The 15,912-nt window shown below is 40.1% G+C and overlaps 1 protein-coding gene across 8 annotated transcripts; it reads right to left on the reverse strand.

Annotated features, from left to right (window-relative positions):
- Positions 1-885: 885 nt before the first annotated feature.
- LOC108602860 (low-density lipoprotein receptor) lies at positions 886-15,234 on the reverse strand. Of its 8 annotated transcripts, none has more exons than XM_017991142.2 (12): positions 15,101-15,231; positions 14,094-14,513; positions 11,101-11,238; positions 6,711-6,830; positions 6,537-6,653; positions 5,914-6,036; positions 5,025-5,251; positions 3,138-4,538; positions 2,876-3,074; positions 1,537-1,670; positions 1,311-1,469; positions 886-1,247 (listed from the first exon to the last, which is right to left on the reverse strand). In XM_017991142.2, the coding sequence occupies exons 2-12, from the start codon at positions 14,437-14,439 to the stop codon at positions 1,215-1,217; spliced, it is 2,997 nt and encodes a 998-aa protein (XP_017846631.1). In that variant the 5' UTR covers positions 14,440-14,513; positions 15,101-15,231; the 3' UTR covers positions 886-1,214. The 8 variants fall into 8 exon arrangements, with proteins under 8 accessions (XP_017846631.1, XP_017846630.1, XP_017846633.1 ...); XM_017991141.2 differs by having other exon boundaries at positions 14,094-14,518; XM_017991144.2 differs by lacking the exon at positions 6,537-6,653 and having other exon boundaries at positions 14,094-14,518; positions 15,101-15,230.
- Between the last annotated feature and the right edge of the window lie 678 nt (positions 15,235-15,912).

Below are 15,912 nucleotides of genomic sequence, written 5' to 3' on the forward strand. Positions count from 1 at the left end.
CTCCAACTGTCAAACCGTCGGCTGCTTAAATATAAAGTGGGCTCGTCAGTTTAAAAAATGTTGCAAAATGAGCAACACCAACTAAAATGCCAAGAGAGAAAAACAGATAAAAAGAGAAACGAGCTGCTGCGCTCTTAAGCACCTTAGCTGAGGTGAAATTAAGACTTCAAAAGAAGAAAATATTTCAATTATTCTTGTATGCAATGGAATAAAATATGTTATTGCTAAATGTTAACGGCCACACTTTTTTGTATAATTAGAAACTAGCTTAAACTAGCTTTCATGTATGCGGGAACTTTTTGTTTTCAGGTGCTTGGTTTTTCTTTTCACATGCCACTAGCTGCCGCTTATCGATTTACATATTGTATAATTTCCCACATGCTAGTTTTTTGCTAAAATGCAAAGCAGCTGTTGGCATATTTACAAATGCTGAAAGGTGTCTGGAGGTTGTACTTTTACTAGAAAGAAGAGCAGTGCATAAACTTGAAATAAAATAGAATGTTTATTTTTAATTTCATGGAAACTAGCAATAAATATTTGAGTTTGCGCCAGTTTACTCATATTTCCCACCTCATCACCTCATGTAATTTAACGCAGCTGCAGGTTTATAGTTTAAACAAATGCTAGACTTGCAGCAATATCAAATGATAGATAATCAAAATAGCAATTTTCATGCTACACATATCTCATATTTATTTTAATCGTTTTTAGCTTTGAAACATATTTACACTTAACGTTAATACCATAGATTATATAATAGTTATAATAATTATAAACGATTTATATATATATATAATAAACAGAAATAAGTTTTCAACTTGCTCTAATTATTTAGCGATTAATATATAATAATAATAATAATGTGTATTTGCTTTAAAAATTAATGCACACTTACAGCTATATACAGTTCGGAACTATTTAATTTATATTTTATAGTTGTATTATTTCGTCAATTTAGTTTAGTTGTATTAAAGTTTAAGTGTTTAGGTAAGAACTCTGTGACATTTTGTGTGTGTTTTGTACAGAATCCTCAAAGGATTCTCTCTCTCGCTTTGAAGTGACCCGCTGTTAAAAATAAATTTTATGTTAAAATAATTTACACATAGAGTTGCTCAGTCTTAAGGCGTGTCTGCTCTGCGGGTTCTAAATATGGCTTATTGGTCATGGCCAAATAATTTCTGTTGAAGATTCGCATAAGTAAAAAACCCAAAGCTCTAATACGACGATATGCCTATGACGGGTGAGTACTGCCAAAATAAAAGAAGACAGTGAAAATAAAATTAATTTAAATAGAGTTTCCTGGTTATTACCTCCTCATCCATAACGCTGGTGTGATCGTAGATGCGTGACGGCAGATTCTTGCGTAAACTGAAATGATCCTCTGTGGTGGTTTTGCGGTAAATGGGATTCTCAAAGTTCATAGAATTGATGCGTCGCTTGCTGCAGTAACGATAACCCAAGAGCAGCAGCTGCAAAGACACACAAAGGCATAAAATAAAATGGGCAAAAATATGAAAAGCTACATAGCGAACTTACCACCGATAGCAGCACGGCGCAGCCACTGAGACTGGCAATAACCACCAGCGCAATAAAACCCGAGTCCGGTTGTGGACTGGGCGCAGTGGTTTGATCCGTGTGTGTTTGGTTCTTTGCCGGACGCCGTTCGGCAACTGTGAATAATTGCAAAATGTTGCAAAAATAAGTTAGTTAAGCCACAATCAACATAGAAAGACATAAAAAATCAAAGCAATAAAAGCAACAAAAGTAATAAGCAAAGTAACAACAACAACATTTGTCACATACAAAGCGCAAATCCCCAAACACAACCCACTCGACAATGCACCCCTTGAGCCAAAGCCAAAGCCAAAGCCAAAGCATTTTTCAATCAAATCGCTCAAAGTGCGCATTTAGGCGCAAATAAACAGTTAAACGCGTCTCGCACTTGCGCCTTTGATGGCTAAACTTTTTATGCCAAGCAAATGGCATGAAAGCCGTTGAATTGGATTGGGATTGGGTTGGGCTCGGGGTTTTGGTAGGATGCGTAATGACATCGTTAACGCAACGCGAGCTTTTAATGGATTCTCAATGCGATTGTAGCCGAAATGCTGATGCTCGTTCAAGTCAAACAGCAATAGCTATCAAAATTATCTGCAGTATCACTTTAAAGCCCAAAACAGTGACAGTCGCTTAGGCAGCAGCGCGTGCTACAGTGCGTATGATTAACCTCATACTTTGTGGTTAGTGCTACAGCGTGGGTGCAACATTGCTGCCTACTTGCGGACTTGCGGTTGCTTGCCACACACTGTTGCAAGTGGCTCTCGATATGGCTGTCAAGCATGGATATGGATATGGATGTGTGTGTGTGACTGGCTGCCTGTGCTTGAGGTTCATTCTGATGATGATTAATGTGAGTCATGACAAAGCAAATGTTATGCCAGCAGCGTGCTTATAAAGTGCTTACCGCCCACTTTACGCCCACATGAATGCAGAAATTATGGCAGAGCTATGGCAACAGCTCAATGCAGTTGCATGAGTAATCTGCTTGCTTTAAGTTGCGGCTTATGAGCGGCTTGTTATATATGAAATATTTTGTTTTTGGACAGCACAGGATATAGACAGGCACCCAATATAGTTAAAAACTGAAGCATACCCAAAGGTTCGTTAATTGGCAACTCATTTGTTGTGTTAGTTATATATTTAATATTTTTGTTCGGCAGTCGTTTAGGCGATTTCGGTTTAGGCTTAAATCTGTTAGTTTGTGCTGCTGCACGCGCTTTAAATGCAGCTGCATGCACAACATTAGTTTAGGTTAGAAAAAGGTTTAGTAATTAAAATCAAAAGTCATGCAGTTTGGTTTATAAAGTTTGCAACTTACGGTCCTCGACACACATGAGTCCATCGGCCATCAGCTTCAGACCTGTGGGGCAGGCGCAGGAGATGCGCGGACTGCGCTCGTTGATGCGCGGCGCGGGCAGACAGAGATGCGAGCAGTGACCATTAACCGATTGACAATGATTGACGCCATCGGGCTGGCGATAGGGATGGTAAACGTGAATGACCATGGGATGCTGCAACTGCAATAGAAATTGAAATGGATTAGCTGATGATTAATTTGAAATCGTCTGATTTGGACTCACCATATGCGTTGCTGTTATGGGCTCAACGCCTTCCCCTGTGAACTTGTTGGCCTTGAAGACCGTCTGCTTGTCCCAGTCGGTCCAGTAGATGTAATCCTCGAAGGTGGTGATCGAGAAGGGATGGCGCAGGTACTCGGTCGAGTAGAGAATCTGTCGACGCTTGGAGCCATCGTAGTTGGCTGAGCTAATGACGCTCAGCTTGCCATCCACCCAGTAGATGCGCTTGCGCACCAGATCCAGAGTAATGCCATTGGGCCACTTGACGTCGTAGTTGATGATGGTGGTGCGATGGCTGCCATCCATGCCGGCACGCTCGATGCGCGGCGAGGCGCCCCAGTCGGACCAGTACATCCAGCCCTCGATCGGATCGAGCGCTATCGAGCGCGGTATGTCCAGCGCATCTTCGATCAGCACCTTGCCCATGTTGCCATCGAAGTTCGTCAGCTCAATGGTGCACTTGTGTGTGTCCGTGTAGTAGACGTGGTTGTAGATCCAATCCACGGCCAGCCCATCCGAAGTGACCGACGACTGCTTGAGCACCACTGTCTTCTCGTTGCCCTCATCGATGGGCGCCTTGTAGATGCTCTGGGTGGTCACATCGCTCCAGAAGATCATCCCAGTGCGGAACACAAAGTCCAAGGCCGTGGCCGACTTTGTGCTATTCACAATCGACGTCATCTCCATGTGATCCAGGGCAATCTTGCGTATATCATGGCGACGCGCCAGCAACAGCGAGGCATGCCCCTCGGTCGCCTTGCAGCGTGTGTGGTTGCGAGGATCTCTAATGTATCCTGCCTCGCACTCGCACTTGAAGCCGCCCATCTCATTCACACACGTTTGGGAGCAGACGCCGGGCTCGGCGCACTCATTGATGTCCACACAGGAGTGGCCGTCGCCCGAGAGCTTGTAGCCCTGGTGGCATGCGCAGTGGTAGCCCACTGGGTGATCCACACACTGGTGCATGCAGCCGGCGTTCTGCTTGGCGCACTCATTGATGCCGCACTTGCCCGCCGGCTCGTCCTCGCCATCGGGGCAGTCCTTGCGCTTGTCGCACACCTTCGAGAGTGGAATGCACTGGCCAGCGCCGCAGTCGAACTGAGTGGTGGCATTGCAGCTGATGATGGGCGCCGACAAGCGGCAGTTGAGTTCATCGCTGCCATCGGCACAGTCCGATTGGCCATTGCAGGTGAGATGGCCGGCAATGCAGGTGTGATCCTTGCACTGAAACTGATCGGGTCGGCAGCTGATGTTCTTGCAGTTGGCCGAATGCTCATCGTCGCCGTCGGGACAGTCACGGTCGCCGTCGCAGAGCCAGCTCTGGTGCAGGCAGGTAATGCGATCCTTGCACTGATACTCGTGAGGCAGACAGGGCGTCACTAGCTTGGTGGCATTAGCACAGCCCTGAAATAGAGAGAGGGGTGGAAAGGTGAGAGCTGTGCAGGGTGTGGCGCAAAAGTTTGTTAACTTGGTTGTTAGAAGTTTTGGCTGAAACTTTTAGTCGCATACTTTTTAGTTGCTTACACACGAAATTATGTTTTGCCCGTTCACTCAATGCAGGCTTAACGAGCGTGGAGCGAGAGAGGGAGAGTGTGAGAGGGAGAGAAAAATGCAATTTTATGCGTACTATGCGTTGACAACAAAAGCTGCCAAAGCTGCCAGCGTTGAGTTATGCCCAACTTGGCCGTAATTTATACGCCAAAACGCTTTTGGCAAACACACACACATACACACGCACACAAAGGCATGCAATCAGGCAGCGGCAGCGGCTGCATAGAAAAACTTGAGCTTGGGCTCGGTAAACACTCGAAGCAGCAGCAGCGGCGGCGGCAGCAAAAGTAAAAAGACTAAATAAAAGAAATTTTGTGTAATTTATGTGGCATTACTTACTCGTTCGTCGGAGGCGTCCGCGCAGTCCGGATCACCGTCGCAGACCCAGCGCTTGGCAATGCAGGCGCCATTGGTGCAGCTATGCTCGGCCACAGCATCGCAGGGGACGACAGGACACTCGCGCTCGTCGCTGCCGTCGCCGCAGTCATCGTCATGATCGCATACCCAGCGCTTCTGAATGCAGCGTCCATTGCCGCAGGTGTATTCATCGGAGCGACAAGTTTGGTCTGCGAAACGGAGAGGCAGACACAATGTATTAAAGGCATTTGGAGTGGCTCCAAAAAGGAGTCGCAAAGGAGCAAACCCAAAAGCAACATAAAGCAAAATGGGGGGAGGGGATATGAAATAAGCTGACAGCATGAGGAACGAGTCAAAAAGAAAGTATGCAGATTAAGAATCTAAAATATTAAAAAGCATTTTTTACGTTTATTAAGTGAGCGAAATGAAAAAAAAAGGTTCATTGACTAGCTAAACCCTAAATTGAGTTATTAACTGACTTTGAGATGCGGTTAGACGCAATAATACTTGACTTTGAGTATGGCATTAATTAATGAAATTGTTTGCAACTCAGAGCTGCAATTTAATACATTTTATACGCCCGTGCACATTTAATAAATTTAATTGTGCAGCTGCTGTAAAATAATATTTGTTATTTGGCCACAAGTTTAAATGTTGCAAACTTTGCTTAATTGCTCGAATGCACATCAATTGCAGTCTCTACATATTAATTACAATAATTTATTATTGCATTGCATTTAGGCTAAGCGTTTGCTTTGTTAGGCAATCGAAATCAATTGAAATCATAATCAAGTAAAATGTTTGTGTAAATTAAATTCAAATGCAGCTACAAATCATAACAAGCGTTAGACAAGTTTTGGCTTTGGCTTACTGCAGTTGTGCTCATCGGAGCCATCGCTGCAGTCCTTGCTTTGATCGCACATCCAGGCTAAAGGAACGCATTCGCCCTCGCCGCTTTTGCAGGCGTACTCATCCGGCGAACAGGTGCGCGCCACTGGGAAATGCAATATAGGGGAAAGCTGAATTATTTTTGTTAGTTTCTCACAAAAGCTAAAGCTAAAAGAGCAACTTGTAGCCTGACATTGCATAATCCTATTCAAAACACACAGCTAAAGTAGCGACGCCAAGGCCAAGGCTTGCAGCTATTGTTGTTTGTTGTTTTAGTTTGTTAGTTTGTGCGTGTGGGCGTGTAATGCTGGTATGTTTGTGTGTGTGTGTGTATGTGGGGTTAAGCACTTATGCGCTAGCGGCAGCTAACATGGCGTATGCGTGTCGCGCGCTCAAAAGCGCGAGGGAAGCAGCAGCTGCAACTTTTTCTCAACATTGCACACTCGACTGCAACTATGCTCAACGAGCTGATTAAACAGCTAAGCGCACACACACACACACGTTTATAGTTTATTAAATGGCAAGTGTTGCTATGAATTATGAGCTGAGTTAGGCGTTGTTTGAGTTAGCAGCACAGCTGGGGTTAGTTTTTATTTATTTGCTTACTGCAGTGCGCTTCATCGGATTTATCGTGGCAATCGTTGCTGCCATCGCAGAGCCAATCGCGTGGTATGCAGCGGTCGACGGTTTTGCATTTAAACTCATTGTTGGGACAGGCGTTCACTAAACATGTCAGTTAAGTACTCTATATCAAACTGTAAATTTAGTTACTCTACTTACTGCAAAGCGATGCTGCCTCATCGGAGCCATCGGCGCAGTCCTTTTCCTGATCGCAGCGCCATTTGTTGGGTATGCAGTTGCCGCTATTGCATTTAAAGTGGTCCGACGAGCAAGTGGCTTCTGTAAAGATAATACAAACATATACATAAATTATACAGTTTATATATTGAGCACAAAAGTCAGCAAATGTTGCCAGTTAGTTTTATACACAGCGCACATGTGTGCATGTGTGTGTGTGTGTGTGTATTTATTTACACGCACTCAAGCACGTGCTTGGCAAAGAAAAAATAAATCGCTGCACACAAGCGGACACTGAATTTCCAATTGCTTTTGGCGACACCAAATGTTTCATGTTGTGTGCATTGAGCTTGAGATTACTTCAAGAGCAGCAAACGATTTACATATAGTAGCTATAGCTTAAGTATATTAAGTTTTACGTTTCAGTTGTTATGTTCTCATATTTATTCTTTTAATGAATTAATTATTTTTAATCAACAGCAAAAGCTGCTGTGCTTAAAACTGCAGCATACTTTTACGCGCACGCATTTAAATGCAAACTTTTTGGAATTTTAAAAAAAGTCTGCCAATAAATGTTGTTAAACACTTGCAATTTATGAAATCATTTAATAAATCAGCTGTACTTAATATTATTTTTCAATAGAATTACAATTTGTTAATGCAGCATACACATTACAAAAAATTGAATTTAAAATACTTTGAATTTGTAATTAATTGCCAACATAGCATAATGAGTTTTTCTGAGAAATAAAGTAATTTAACTTGCGTTATGTGCGCCTGAGTTAATTATTATGTGCTATTTAAAATAGTTCGTTGCTTACATCAAACTACAAACTGCTCATGGAGGCGTTAGGAATTCATTAAAATTATATCAGCATAATTTAAGCAAAACTGTTTGCTTAAGCGCAAATTAAATTTTTGTTTGCCCAGATAAATGTGTAGTAGTAGTAGTTGTATTTTTGCAATGCAACATTAATTTTAATCAATTTTGTACAAAGCCGATTGCTTGCGGGGCAGTTGAAGTTGCCATATCAATAACATTTTATATGATTACTTTTCCTTAACTTTTTATGGGCACAATTCACAGTTCTGAGCTGAGCTCAGTGCGCATATTTTTGTCGCTCGCCAGTCAAATGAAATGTAGCATGAAAAAACGGAAAAGTACAAAACTTCAGTGTGTGTGTGTGTGTGCATGGAAATGAAAATAAAACGCAAAAGCAAAATCAGCAATGTGCGCCAATATTTGTCGTACGACACACAAACAACAAAACAAAACTTAAATGAAATGGCAAATATATAAATACACAAGCATTGAACAATAAAAATGGCCGCATGTGCACGTCGAGCAGCAGCAGCAGCAGTAACAACAATAACAAACACTTTAAACTTTTGTTGCCAATTGTTTGCTGTTGTATGTAGATGTTTGTTTGAGTGTGTCCAATGCCCGCAGCAGCTAAATTCGATTGCTTTTTATGCTTTGCTTGTAAATACATATTTGACGTTTTGTTGCTGCTAATATGTGTCAATATATATATAGTACATATAGATTGAGTAGACGCGCCCTGTGGACAAATTGCCGCTCAGTTTATATACGCAACGTATATTAAATTTGATGTCACTATGGAAAATCAAATGAAATGCGCCCATAGCATAATCGTTGTTGTTTTTTGATGCAAGGCATTTTATATTAATTGTTTTAGCGCAGAATGCCTGTCATTGATTGCATTTACATGAGCTGACATTGAGCGTAAAAAATAAAGAAAATAAATGCAGCTGCACACACACAAATAATTTGTATATTTAACTAAGTTTAAACGGCTTTTCAGTTGATTAAAAAACTTTGGCCTTTATGCTGCACACACACACACGCACGCTTGGGTAATTTGTATGCAAATTGCGGGGGTGAGGGGTGGCAAAATATTCTGTTGCATGCATTTTGTCACACAGCTTTAAAAATCTGTGCAGTTGGTAGCAACATTTTATGCTTGCTGCTGTTCTATTATATTTTATTGAAGTTTAAACGAGAACTCAACTGTAACTTGTGGCTATATGAATGCTCAATAGACTGTATGCGATAAGTTATAAACTAAAGCATTTAAATCATAAATCTATAGTAAAATATTGCAGTTTGTAGCTTGCTGTTTAATATTTAATTGCAGCATATATACAAATACTTAGTAAACTTATAAACTATTTAATTTCATACCATTTTCTGTTGTTAGTGCGCCCAAACTGTGGCTTTGAGTATGCAGCAAACTGGACACAAATATCAAACACCAAATGTGCCCCATATTGTTATTCAAATGTCTTTATGCTGTGACAAGTTTGAGAAAACGTTTGATTAATTCATTTCATTTCATTTCATTTCATTTGATTTGATTTATTTGTAGATTTATGCTTATTGCTGAAGAATATAAGGACATGCCCTCAAAATGTGCTGTGAAGTCAATTTCAATGATGTCAGCTCCAATTGCGACGCCTTGTGTGACATATTTGAGGCAACCAAGTTGCACAAATTGATTGCATAATTTCCGTTTTGACAATTCAAGGGAATGCGAGCACCAAATTTCAAGTTCATTATGGTCAACAGGCAAAGCAACAACAACAACAACAACTACAACTACAACTACAGTTTATAGTAGTGTCAGGAATGTATGACAGAAGTCAACGATATGGACGCTGTAAGTGGCAGGCGGCACATGCGTGTCCTGTGTGTGGGCAAAGCATTTAATGTGCAAACTAAATGATAAATGATAAGTGAAACAGGAAATCGCATGGGCAAGTCTAAAGCCTCACAAACTGTCACACAGATGGACGTTGGGCGATTAGCCTGACAACAACGTCACAAAACTTTGCCAAAAATGCCCACAAAAAAGCGGCCGTAAATGCCACAAACGACAACAACAAACAGACAAACAGACAGACAGACACTCAGACAAACAGACAGCAAGCAAATCGCACAATTTTCCATAGCCTATCTTTGAGCGACAGTTGGACTTGTAAGGACAACTGCGGGCACACACACAGACACACATTTTGGCCGCTGACGCTGGCATTTTGTCAAAAGCGCTTTGCATAACATCAAAGGACCTCAAGCTGCGCCGTCTTGCGACCAGCAGCAATTCGTGTGGGCATAATATTATTTTCTTCAGCAATTTATTTATGATTTTGTTATTCCCGCAACGCGCTGATAAAAAATATATAGCGAAACTCTTTCACTTGGCACACATTACGCTTGCTTACATTTCACTTTAGCTTTACTTGCTTTAAATGTATTTGCTATATGTACTTTGCTTTAAACTGTTTTTTCTTTGCTACACTCAACGCGTTATTGGTTTATTCTGAGCCGTCCGTTCGCTTGAAATGTTTGCCGCCAACTGAGTGAGCAGCTGCAAGTTGGCAAACGTTTAAAACAAGCGCAGAGCAGCGCTGAGCAGCGCTGAGTGCCTCTGCAGCATCTCGCAGCTTTTACTCAAAACTCAACGCTCAACTGGCGAGTGAGTTGCAACTTGAGACTTGAGTTTTGTTGTGAGTGCGGCAAGTTGAGCTAAGGATGCTGCGATTGAGTTGCTAAACTTTAGCAGCATGTGAAAGTGAAATGAGAAAGTTTATCACTATAAATTATATGTTTGCTAATTAGGCATTAAATAATTAAGCTAATGACATATTTTTTAATTAATTGGCACTAATGAGCTCATTTCAATTTTAGCTGCAACTCAACTTTAGCTGCACCTGCAACATTTTTGCTTAAACTTGGCTCATTATCCATTTCACAGCAGAGCAATTTGCCCTACAGCAAAAGCAGATTACATAAAAATTACGCTATGCGTTATAAGAAAAGCTGCAGAAATTGCAACTGCATTCTGCGCATTTCCCTGCTCTGCTTTGTTATTATGCATTTTGCTTAAAGCTTGAGATTTCAGCTGCAGTTATTTTCTTTTCGTTGCGCGTTTTTGGAGACTGTGACACAGTTAAAGTGATAAAATAAAGCAGACGACCTCACACAGTTTCCTTTTATGTCGAATTTAGCGACGCAAAAGTCTCGTGCGCGCATTGATAAATTGCTGATGCAACAAAGTTGCATGCCACAGTCAGCTAAATTGCGTTGCACAGCAGCAACAGCAGCAGCAGCAGCGGCGCGTTGTTTAGCGACTTAATGAGCGCGCGCGCACACTGCCCTGGCACAGTTTTTGGTCAGTAATCAGTGCCTGGTGCCTGCAACCCGCTTGCCTAGGCATTGGCATAAGCCATGCGTAAGTTGCGGCAAACAAGTTTCGCTTTCCGTTTGCTAACCCAATATGCTGCGACGTCAGTGTAGCTCATTAGGCCGCTTGCCTAAAAGTATGCAGCATTAAATTGTTTGCGCACTTACCCGGAAATTTACACATTGAACGCTCATCGCTCAGATCTTTGCAGTCGGGCTCGCCATCGCATACAAAGCGAATGGGAATGCAATCGCCGTTTTGGCATTGAAATTGCTTCTCGCCGCATTTGTTGGACACAGTTTGTGCTGAAAAGCAAAGAATTGAATTATTAAATCAAGTTGTATCAAAAAAAAAAAAAGTTTTCTCATTAAACAATAAGCACGACTAACAAGCAGCAAGCACAAAATACCTGTCGGAGGCTTAATATAGTATGTCAAATGCAGACATACTCAACATACACATGTGTGTGTGTATGTGTGTGCTTGGCTCATTTGCATACAATACGCGAGACGACTCACTCATAGAATTTTAATCAACAAAAATACTACGAGGCGAAGCAGGCGCACAAAATGGCGAAAACTTTTGCCAAGTGCCTGTCCGAAAGAGAACTTGACAAATTTTCAGCTTCCGCTTTGGCTTGACATGTGCAGCTTACAAATGGTTACTTGTTTATGCATAATAGAAATAGCAACCCGCAAACATGACAACAGCTTTGGCTAGGGCTACACATAATAGAAAATGTGATATGCGCCAAAGTTATGGATTGCCAAAAGTTCCGCACACACACTCATAAACACTTCAAATTGTATGGTCAGCCATTTTGAGTTGGGTTTGGAGCTGGACATTGCTGTCACTGCACTTGACAGCTCTCGTACTGCTCATGCCCAAATTATTACTCGTTTAATCAAAACTTTTGCATAAATAATATTCGCTGCACTAAATAATTGTTGTAATGTCGGCATGCGTACAAAACAAAATATATATATGTATATACAACGAATGTCATCAATCAATAAGGTCAAATCAATTTGTGGGCTGTTGACGCTGCCGCCGCATTGGCTCTGAAATTGTTTTCAATTGTCAGGGAATACAAAGAAATTTGCATAAACAATGTGAATATTTGTTGCTTAAATACTAAATAATATTATGGAATTAAGCACTCAAAGCTATTGTCAACAAACAACTTCCAAGTAACTAAACAAAAGCTGCTTAATTGTCTAGTTTGAAACTGAAACTGGTTAATTCGCTCAACTGGTTGCTTCAAATTTGTTTTGTTGAATGAGCTCAACTAATGCATTATTATCTTTTTGCTATAGACTGATAAGACTAGTGCGAATGCTGAGCGCACAGATAGCAGCTCATGGTCACTTGTGGCTCATAATTGCGTCACACAGTAGTCGACAGTAGTTTACGCATAAGCTTAAGCTGTTATCGCTTGGATATGCTATGGTGGGAATATTTCTAATCAGGCGCTAATTTATATTATTTATTATAATGCGCTGCTTATCAAATTCAGGTTCATTGTCAATAACAATTGCTTGTTACATTTTGTGACGTCGCAGCATGTGGGTTTGGGGCGTATACGTAACAAATTTGCATCCTGTGCAAAACGCTCAATAGTTATTAATTGAACATTGTTATTGTTGCTGCACAAAAACAAAACAATTAAAGACAGCAGCGTAGTTTTATTTATATAAACAAGAATTTAACAAACACGCCCACTTGTTGTTGCTGGCACTAACCAGTTTGTTATACTAGAAAAATCTGTGACTGAATACAAAAAGTTTCTAGCAACATGCTTATATATTTATATATATTTTATCTATAAGAAAATGCTCGCCGACCTTGCAGCATATGTTAATCTTAATAGACAAGCAGTGTTAACAGCGCGCAAAATAAATCAAAAAGAAAAGCAATAAATTGGCAAATAAAGCGACAGTTGATGTAAAATTAGTGCCAAGTATATACAAGAGGCTCGTCCAGACACTTGCTTACTACGATTTAATGCTATAAGCTTGATTTTATAAGAAAGTGACAGTGAAATGCAATTCATTTAATTTGCATATATAGTCAAATAAATAAATGAACTACGTCAATTAGTTCCTGCATGTTTTCGACTTTTGCGCCATTTGGATATATGTCAAGAATGTTGTTTACGTCTAACGTAGTATTTGTGCAAAGTCCAAAATAAATGTAGCACACTTTCATTTTATTCCCAAATTATTTATTTTTAGACTAGTTTATTTTTAGCAATAACTCATCAAAATCTTGGCATAATCGGTGCAGTCAACTGCAATGCTGAAGCTTTAATCAGCAGTTGGCCTTAGCACGCATTGGCGCTGATAAATGATTAATGAGTTGTTAAATTATAGGATTAGCATAGACAAAATAATAATCGTTTTTATTTATAGCAAAGCCTTGTAGACTGAACGCAGTCAGTCGCAATTGCTAAATCCCAGCGAAAAAGTCATAAAACCAAATCATAAAACAACACACGATTGCGATAAGATAATCCAAAATGTGCTATAGCCAAATCCCTCTCAACCACCTGGTTTGATTTAAAGAAATTTACGATTCGGAAATACCTTCAAGGTAATAGACCAATGCCATATAAAATACGCAACGATTGTCTAACTAACTTTCTTATCGTATGCGCAATAAATTCCAATCGATAAATAAATTGCAGCTTCCGCAAAAGCGTAGCGAGGCTTGAATGAAACGAGTTATTTTCAATTAAAATTTAAAATTTATAAATGAATTTTAGTAGCAGCGCTGCGTTTTGTTTTCACACATTAGATATTTATATGTCGAGTTGGCACTTTAATTAGAATTTTCAGTGCAAATACAAATGTTATTAGAAGAGCATTTCAACTGCGACCTGCTGCGCATTAAAACGCGTTGACTGAGCATAGTGTTGTTGTTATTATATTGTATCAAAAGTAAGTTCAACTGAGAGCAACAGAAAGTTGTCTGTCCAGCCGGTGTTTCGGCAACTGGAACTGCAAACTTAAATCTTGTTTACGGACTTGAATTGCAGTCTAAAATTAGCACAGTCTGGCTAAAAACAAACTGCAGTCTTTCTTTCACACCCCCAGCCCCCATTTTGCATACACGCATGTCTATGTCTGTGTGTCTGTCTATGTGTGTGTTTGTATCTCACCTATGCTTAGTGGCGTGCCGATCATTCCAGATACATTAAGAAATTTGAAGCCAATGTTGAGAAAGCTTTTGCCATCGATCAGTTTGGTTAGTTGGCTACCGCCAGCTCCAGCTGCGGTTAGTACTTGTTGTGGCGCTGTTGTGGGCGTGGCACTGCAGCATTTACTTAACGTCAGCATCAATGTGATAAGCAGCAAATTTGCATTGGCGCAGACGCAGCTAAACAGCTGTTCAGCCCGATTGTTGTTGTTGCTGCTGCGTTTGGCAATTGTTGTTGTTGATTTGGTTGTTGTTGTGGTTGTTGTTCTATCACTTGCAGTGCATATAGAGCTTAACTCTATGGCCATGGTATGAACTTTGTTTTTTGGTTTGCTTATTGGTATTCGGTTCTGTTTTTTTATAGTCTGCTTGCAGTTTTGAGCTGTACTATGGAATAGAAAATCAGGCGATTATCCAAACAGGAAATCAAATTCAAATCGGCTGTGCCATTATCTAATCAGTTAGACAGAGCGTCTGCATAAAAATAAATCACAAAATTCTGCGCGACATAAACATTGAAAAGCGTTTGCCAAAATAAAAGACGAGCAAGCGAAGCAAAGCGCAAAGTAAATAAAAAATAAAAACACAACGCACAACAGATCATAAGAAAACTGCAACCAAAAATAAACGTAAACTGGTTGAGATACCGAAAAACACACAAAAGAGAGAAAAACATACGAAATCATATGATATTTACACGAATCACAGAGTCAAAAAATTAAGCGACAAATATTTTGAAAACAAAAGCAGCGACATCAGCGAAGAAACCAACGCAGGTAAAAAGAAAAACAACAAATTTGTTTGACGTAGCACAAAATTTAAATTCAACGCTCGATCAATTGTTGCTATCGCGCAATTAATTAAATTTTTTGTTATTAATATTTACTTTAATCTCTTTTAATTTTATTGGCACGCGTTCTGAGCTATGATAAAAGCGTGCCCAAAAAACAAAACAAAACACAAATTAACCTTATCTCAAGCTGTATGCCCACTTGACACGTGCTTTTGTTATTATTGCTATTTTAGCGCTTCGAAATTATTTTTAAGCGCTTCGGATATAGCGAAATTATCTGACGATCCGATGTGATAGCAAAAAACGCAGCCGATACTTTCAACGCGCGTTTTTCTACTGAATTTGTCTTGAGAATTCGCCAGCACTTTTAAGCGAATTCGCCAATACAAATCGTACGACAATACATACATGATTGCTCCGATATCGTTTATATATATTCATACATATATACGAACGTATGTAAAGCGTGTGAGCGAGCAACGCATCAGCGCTCACCTTTAAAACTTTTTTTTTTTACTTTGCCCGACGTCTTATCAGAGCGCCAAGAACGCATGAAATGTTTTCTTCATAGCAAGAGCAAGCAAGAAAATCTCTCTGACTCTTTCTTATGCTGTTTCTTTTGCGAGCGGCTCTCTTCAGCGATCACTGATGCTGCTGCTGCTCGCTCTTAAGCAAACAGTTTTATCTGCTTTCGAGGTGAATATCAAACAGAGGTGAAATCAAAAATGCGCTTAAGCACTTGTTGTTGACTTTTTTAAAATTAAAGAATAAAATCAAAAGCGTTCTCAAAACACTTGTTGATAATTTTTAAATTAAAAAATAAATTCAAAAGCGCTCGCAAACACTTGTTGAGTTTTTTTTTTATTAGAATATAAATAAGAAAAACGCTTTTAAGCACTTGCTGACGTATTTTAAATTATAGAATAAAATAAAAAGCCCGCTCAAACTTTTTTGGTTTTTTTAAGTATTTAAATATTACAAAAATTAA

This window comes from Drosophila busckii, chromosome 3R (genome assembly GCF_011750605.1).
Source record: "Drosophila busckii strain San Diego stock center, stock number 13000-0081.31 chromosome 3R, ASM1175060v1, whole genome shotgun sequence".
Classification (NCBI taxonomy): domain Eukaryota; kingdom Metazoa; phylum Arthropoda; class Insecta; order Diptera; family Drosophilidae; genus Drosophila; species Drosophila busckii.

Bases quoted from the DNA above. Each gene is read 5' to 3' on its own strand.
- LOC108602860 (XM_017991142.2), bottom strand. From the start codon at position 14,439: ATGGCCATAGAGTTAAGCTCTATATGCACTGCAAGTGATAGAACAACA. The intron at 6,654-6,710 runs GTAAGTAGAGTA...TGACATGTTTAG, and splicing joins TGAGGCAGCATCGCTTTGCA to TGAACGCCTGTCCCAACAAT. The intron at 1,470-1,536 runs GTAAGTTCGCTA...GTGTCTTTGCAG, and splicing joins GCGCCGTGCTGCTATCGGTG to CTGCTGCTCTTGGGTTATCG.